Here is a 7,144-nt window from a genome sequence, read left to right on the forward strand (position 1 = left end):
AATATGGGCAATGCAAAGTTTAAACAGTTGCAAATGGGGGGAGGGAACATGATGCCTTGTTTAACATATTTCTCCCTGCCTGGGTTGAATTTAAAGCAAAGTTGTTCCATTGTTCACAGGACCCCTTGCCCCATATACATTGACAGAAGCTACTGTTTGCATGGACCTTTCATTCCTTCATTGTTTACTTATGGAAAACAAGGGGGAGTGACAAAAAGAAGGGAAAGAGGGAGGCACTGGCCACAGTGCAGAACCAGTAACCTTGTCTTATGTGATCATTAACCTTGCTGGAAAATGCAGCTGGCAGTTCACTCTGTTAGCTGGTCATAGGATGTGAGGGAGACACTCAGGCACTGTGGAGTCTTGCAAGGATTGTTTGATCTGCTCCAAGTATTATCAAATACCGGTGCTACTTGCTGTGACTGCAAGATGAGATTCCCGCAGCTCCTTTATATTGTGTTTTTCCTCTTGCTGAGTCTACTCCTTACCACTGGCCAGAGACCAGGTAGGAATTGTGTCTTAACGTTACTTTGTATTAATCTGCATGCCTTATGAAAGCACGTGGTAGACTTAAGATTAGTTTCTTGCTGTGAGATTTTTCAGGATTTTTAGGTACTGTATTACATTGGGATGTTTTTCTTTAAAAGCCCAATATATAACAGTAGTAGAGAGGATGCACCATACACCTGATCACTTTTAAATACTAGGAGGTCAAAAGATACTGGACTTAAAGCAGACAGATATGGCATTGCAATTCAGAACAAAGCACCATCAGATGCGCGGTTCAGCTCCTCAACTGGGCAGCAACTGCTCAGCTACACGGTACATTATCTTGGTATGGAGCATCCAAGGCATTTTAGCCTCAGCTTTTACAACAGAGTTGTCGCTATGCCCTGATAAAAATCACAATGCAACAGAATGAAGCGGAGCTGAAGGCAGGTCAATAGCAGTCATTGTTAGGTTGAGATGGGCAGATTGGGACATTTAAGGAGCAATCCATATGCAAAAAGGTTGTAGAACTGTTGTGAGCTTTGGGTTGGAGGGGAAAGAAAGTTCTTAACATATAGTCAGGGTTTTGGAAGGATAATATACAGAATCACAAGTCTAAGTAGTAGTTGGGCTCTAATCCTGTTTCTGCCACTGTCTCCCTGCCTGATCTTGGGCAAACTCTTATAGCCCTAATAGTTAGGCAGTTCAGGTAATTATACCAGCAGTCACTCCTTCCAAAGGAAATTCACTTTTCTGCTCAAGGCAAAGAGGGGAACCAAGGATCAGTATAGCCCAGTGCAGCTTGCATTGCTGACTCTGCTGTTAAGTTTAATCCAGTTGAGAAAGAAGCATCTCAGATGTGGTCCCCCTTCCAAGCAAAGAGATGAGAGCTGCATTTGTTAATGAGTATTCTAAAAAAGGTGGACAGGGGGCTTTTAAGGACAAGGAGGGGAAGGTCTGAGAAAATGGAAAATGCAGTGTCAGAAGTCTGTCCACCTTTCTGTTGCTTTCCTGTTTAATACTCAGCAGTACTTTACTAGCCACAAATCCCTTGCTATCAGCCAAAGGGGAATCTTTAACTCGCGTGTTCAGTGAACCCTGCTTCCCATATTCTTCGCAGTCATCAGTTGATTTGGGGGAAAAAAATCAATCACTGAAGCCTCTTGCTATTCCAACCCTGTGATCTGACTTTCTCTTCTGACTTTCAGCTAACCTGGTCCTGCGCAGAAAGCTACACAGACACAACTGCGCTCACAGGAGATGCATGCCTCTCCACTCCAGAGTGCCTTTCCCCTGAGGGATCTTCAAGCTGGTGTTGCTTTGCTAAATTTAGGTGATGGTAATTCATAAGTGTTTGGTAATAAAATCAGGCGCCAGGAGGATGCAATTATCAAAGCCTCTCCCTGAATTTCTCTGGAAAGGCTAAGTGGGCAGCTGAGCGCACTCTCCAGGAAAAGCACATTTCTAAATTATACCTAGGTTTCAAAACAGCTGGAGGTACATTTTACTAACCAAACCACAGACATGATTTAACTTGGTCTGAAGTCTTTGTGATTGGTACTGAAAATAGGGCTTTAAAAAGTCATGGGGGGAAAAAGCAGTATTTGTTTAAACTCCGTAGGAATCCAGTTTCAGTAAGGACACTGGACATGACTCCAGTGTGCTCTGCAGAGCACATTTTGCATGGGAGTGAATGAATTCCTGATAAGGGATTGTCCTGCCTTAATTTTCCAGCTTCACCTCTTAATAGGCAAGTACAAACTCCCTTCTTTTCTCAGGCATTCAAGACTGAAAACTCTTGGGTCTGTTAGACCTAAAAGGCTGTTTTGCTAAAAACATCTTCCAGTGCAATTATTTTCCTTTTTGCAATTTGTCTTTCAGGCAGAACACACTCCAAAAGTTTTTTTTTTAAAAGAAAGACATGGTTTGTGGTTAGACTTTGACTCTAGCCTGGACTTCTATGTGATAGTTGTGACACTAACTTCCTGGGTGGCCTGAGGCAACTCACTTGATCCTTCCTTGCCCAAGGCATCCCTATCAATATAATGGCATTTACCTACTTCAAAGGGTCTGTGAAACTTAATGTCAGCAAAGGGCTTTGAGGTCCTTGGATGAAAGCCTATGCAAGTACACAACATTAATGCTTTATAGATTATTACAGCATATGCATTCAAATACTAAGCTATTCTAGAAGCATGCAGGTAGAATATGTAAATATACTAGGGTAGGTAGGCATCAAAAGGATACCAAGAGTTCCTTTCAGGGAAGAATGCAATTTAAAGATGAATAAAACATGGAATCAGTAGTTTCGCATCTTCTAAACTCTTTGTTATATATATCAAGATAGTGCTGTAGCTCCAGGCATTTCAGTATAATAAATAAATTATGACAGAATTTGTACTAGGAGGAGCAGAGAGATTTGTTTGCTCAGTTGACAGCGAGAAAAAATAAAGAGCAAAAGAGACTTCTAAAAAAGCCACAAGATATCCAGAATCTTACCTATGCAGTAATTAGTTTGCAAAAAATACACATCCACACCCCAAAATCAACTATCTAAGGATATCCTCACTCCCTCCCCACTAGATAGTGTTGGGCTATAAATACTCTTTGCATGTGTATATAGCATACAGAGATCACCGGACACTGGTAAACTTGCAAGGCTAAGGACAGATTACGATGTTTTCAGAATAACCCCAGATTTACTCCTGTATTGCTTTACCAAGCAGAAATTAGCATATATTCAAGGTGCATGTTATAAGATGCTGTCCTTCTTTTTTCCCCCATTCTCAACCATTGTAATTTCTTATTGGACATATGTCAATAAGTTTAAGGAAACATCTGTCCAAATGATTCTTCACTATTGAAGATGAAGGCCCATTTACATGTTGATTTCAACAGAAGACAGATTAGATGAGATTCCTCATTGGTGACACCATAAACATAACCAGCTAAAGCAATCAGATCAGCTCATTCAGTAGGCAGCAGGTAAGTGAGCTGAATGATAGGGAGGGACACAGAATTTAGGTCTAGGAGCAGGAGGTTTGTTGGGTCTACTATGTTCATTGATTCAGTTCTGATTAAAGTAGTGAACTCAACACCCGAAGCCTTCCTTCAGCGCCACGTTTAGTATCCATAGGCTGGAGACTGTCTGTTCTGAGACCATCTACCTTTTCTCTAATGTGCCCCTGAAATAGTATATAATGCATTTGGCTTCAGATTGCATTGTCTGAGTGATAAATGTGCACTTACTGTTGTATTATTTTTCTTACAGAATATCAATTTGCTAGACTAAAAGCTATTTTCAAAGTTATCTGCTTTCATTTGTGGAGTTGATTTCTTGTAACAAAAAAAGTCAATGACATAGCAAAACAATTCACTTATTAATTCATAACCTATTGTACAGGCATTTAGTTAAAGATTGTTATAATCCTATTCTGTCAAGATGTTTAGGAATCCAGAGGACTTAACTGGGGGAAGGGAAGAGGAGCATTGAAGCTTCTCCTGAGTTCAGAGTTGTGGATTATCAGCAATTCTTTAAAATTTTAAGTGGGCTTTCAATTTCAGTTTACATTCCTTTCTAGTTTTAGGCCCCAACCCAACAAATATTTACATGCCTTAGTAACTTGACTTATGTAAGTAATCTCATTGATCTCAGTGGAGATACTCACATAAATAAAGAAGCTATTTGCATAATCAAGCAGAATTGCGCTCAGGCCCAATTAGATCTGGTTGAAAAAAATCAAAATTTTTTGTCAAAATTTTGGCAGAATTTGAAATGATAATGAAAATGTCGTCTGTGTTTCAGACTTGATTTTGATCACTTCTACAACTAGAAAAAAAGACAAGATCTAAAACAGTCTTCTGTTGAACTTTTTCAAAATTCACATTAAGGATTTTTCCTCATATTCTGATAGCTTGAAATGTCATGATTAATGTGTTCAAGAGCTGCATTAGATTTATAAAAGATCTCACAAATGCCTATTTTCCTTCTCCCCTTCTTGTTGCAGAAATAGATTCATAAAGTGCTTTTTATTGTTAGAGATATTTCCCTTTCAAATATTCAATTGATGGGCACATACATAGGTACTGAGTACAACATTTGTCCTTATGCAGCCATTAAAGTCCTGTAGGCAAGAGATTCCTCTAGAGAGGCCATTTCCAACATTTCCAAGAGCTGCATCCTCAAAGACTTGGAACAAAGAATCTGGCTGACTTCCAAGTGTTTGAGAGGGAAAACCACTTGAAACCTACTTAGAAGCAGCCACTATGATTTTGTGATTCCTCTAAATTTTTGTAAAAGTTATAGGTAAGATCAAATGTCAAAAGCATGAAACGGATTTATGAGGCCCTTTGAAAGGATTCTTCTGTCCAATAGGATTTCTGATGACTTTTACCCATTAGACCAAATGAAAACAGATTCACTTAACTGGAGAACCCAGGTTGTGGGTATCCAATATGAACTGGAAAGTCAAAAATCCCAATACAGAACTGTAGAATTCCATTTATGTTTTCTCAAATTAGTATGCATGTACATTGAATAATAATGGTATACTTTTTGTGGGGTTTTTAGCATTATTATCTCTTCACAGCAGCTGTAGTGAGACAGCTCCTACCACAAGGTGTTTAGAATATAGATAGACAAAGGAAGTACTACAATCTTCCTTCTAAGGACAGAGAATTGAAGCAGAGAGAGATTAAATGATTTGCCCAAAGTCACAGCCAGGCTGAGGCAAAGCTAAACCTGAACCCAAATCTCCCAAGTCCCAACACAGGCACATAAGTTTAAGACAGTCTACTTAACCAATGCCCTATCATTGTAAAGACTACCTCTATACCCCTGGAATCTGAGCTGTCACACTAGACCCTTCTAATGTGTTTGAAAATTTGGTGTATTGGCTTTCACTACAAACACTGCACCCAAACAGCACAAGTAAAACAAAAACTGTTTGATCCATCCTGATTTTCTGTAGTACATAGTTCCTCCAAGTCAAAGGAACACATGATATGGAATGTGGCACTATAGTGAAAGAGCCCTTATACAGAAAGCAAGCCCTTCCTTCCTGGGCCAGAGGTTAAGAATGTTTGACTATTTTCTTTTTGTTGTTTTGTTTTAAAAACACATGCTCTTCACAGATCCTTGCAATTGCATGTCAGCAGAATTATAAAAATGGCACAAATCTGAAATAATGCTTTGCTGTCCAAAACCTTTAAGCAGTCACACCAGTCTTGAAAAGCCTATATTTTCTTTATGTCAGAAGGTTGGGCTTTACTGAAGAGCAATTTGTATGTTTAAAAATAAGCATAGCTGAACAAAATAATGATTTTTAATTTAATGTAATAGTGCTTTTGTCATACAATTCACAATTTCTAACAGAAAGAAGAATGAAACAGAGGAGACCAATCAAGAAAATCAGCTAGCTGCAGCATGCTAGCCCGTGCAGGTGTCCACATGTAAGCCATCATCTGTAAGCATTCAGAACCTTATCAGGCTTGTACTGGAACAGCTTCACAGGAGTTTCAGATTTCTCTAAGTGGAGAAAAACAATGGACTCAAACATGACCTCAATTTGGAACTGTGGAAAATCATCAGTGCCATAAAAATAGTCAACCATTTCAGCACACCAACGTATAGCCATGAGGGTAACAATGAAATCACTACTGAAAAAAGAAAGCTTTTCAAAATGAGAGCAGTTGTACCACTTTTAAAAGCTTTTGTTTTTAACAGGTATTACTTACCTTTCACATGTCTACGTATACCTTTGTTTTTAGACATAATAGCAGAATATTAAAAAAACAAGAATTCTGAAGCAGCTATTTAATAATTACATTGTAAAGAATGAATATATAAGTTCTGGTGTTTTTAATGGTATTGTATGTTTATCTATAACCATAATTATTCAGTTAATTTTGCTAAAATATTAAGAAAAACAAAATACAGAGGGCTACAGGTGCATGTTCATTTATGGATGGAAAAGATGTTGTTAACTACAGTACTAGACTGTCTTGGAAAGCAAAATGACAAACTAGACTTTAGAAAATAATTTTGAATGTCTTTGTTCATTTTTAGTCGTGTTGTATATCACAAAAACATCTTGGTAGAAACATAGCTGATAACCTTTGATTGCTATGTTTATAAAATAGCAAAGTGGCTGTATATTTTGTAAAAAAAAATATGCACTTCAAGAATCATGTTAATGTTTCATTTTAAATACACTTTGTACATTTTTTAATTTTATGTTCTTTACATATAAAGGGCCTTGCATCCAAAGATAATGGAGAACTGGTCTACTTTCTTTTATAAATTTCATATGGGATTGATGTAAAAAAAATCCCCCTCGATTTCTGAAATAACTAAATAAAATTGCTATTCATTTGGGGTAACATTCTCAACAGTTTCTTACAACACATTCTCTTTCTGAAAATATTGAAATAATTCTGATATTAGCAACCCTAACCTAAGTAGGGTCCAGAACAGCCACCTCCCTGCTGGGCCCCGCTTGGGCCCCGGGGAAGGCACACCTAGGCCACGGGTTAGCGAGGATTTAGTTAGGGAGCTTCTGGAGGGGTTGGACGTATTCAAGTCAGCCGGCCCGGATGATCTCCACCCTAGAGTTCTAAAGGAACTGGCCGAGGTCATTGCAAGTCCCCTGGCACA

The 7,144-nt window shown here is 38.5% G+C and overlaps 1 protein-coding gene across 2 annotated transcripts; it reads left to right on the forward strand.

Annotated features, from left to right (window-relative positions):
• Nucleotides 1–226: 226 nt before the first annotated feature.
• On the forward strand, nt 227–6,762 carry APELA (apelin receptor early endogenous ligand). Of its 2 annotated transcripts, XR_002101018.1 has the most exons (4): nt 227–505; nt 1,698–1,828; nt 3,321–3,474; nt 5,864–6,762. XR_002101018.1 is itself a non-coding variant. In XM_019534576.1 (3 exons), the coding sequence occupies exons 1-2, from the start codon at nt 430–432 to the stop codon at nt 1,784–1,786; spliced, it is 165 nt and encodes a 54-aa protein (XP_019390121.1). In that variant the 5' UTR covers nt 241–429; the 3' UTR covers nt 1,787–1,828; nt 5,864–6,762. The 2 variants fall into 2 exon arrangements, 1 of the variants encoding a protein (XP_019390121.1); XM_019534576.1 differs by lacking the exon at nt 3,321–3,474 and having other exon boundaries at nt 241–505.
• Nucleotides 6,763–7,144: the final 382 nt, after the last annotated feature.

This window comes from Crocodylus porosus, unplaced genomic scaffold, assembly GCF_001723895.1.
Source record: "Crocodylus porosus isolate Cpor-Errol unplaced genomic scaffold, CroPor_comp1, whole genome shotgun sequence".
Lineage (NCBI taxonomy): Eukaryota > Metazoa > Chordata > Crocodylia > Crocodylidae > Crocodylus > Crocodylus porosus.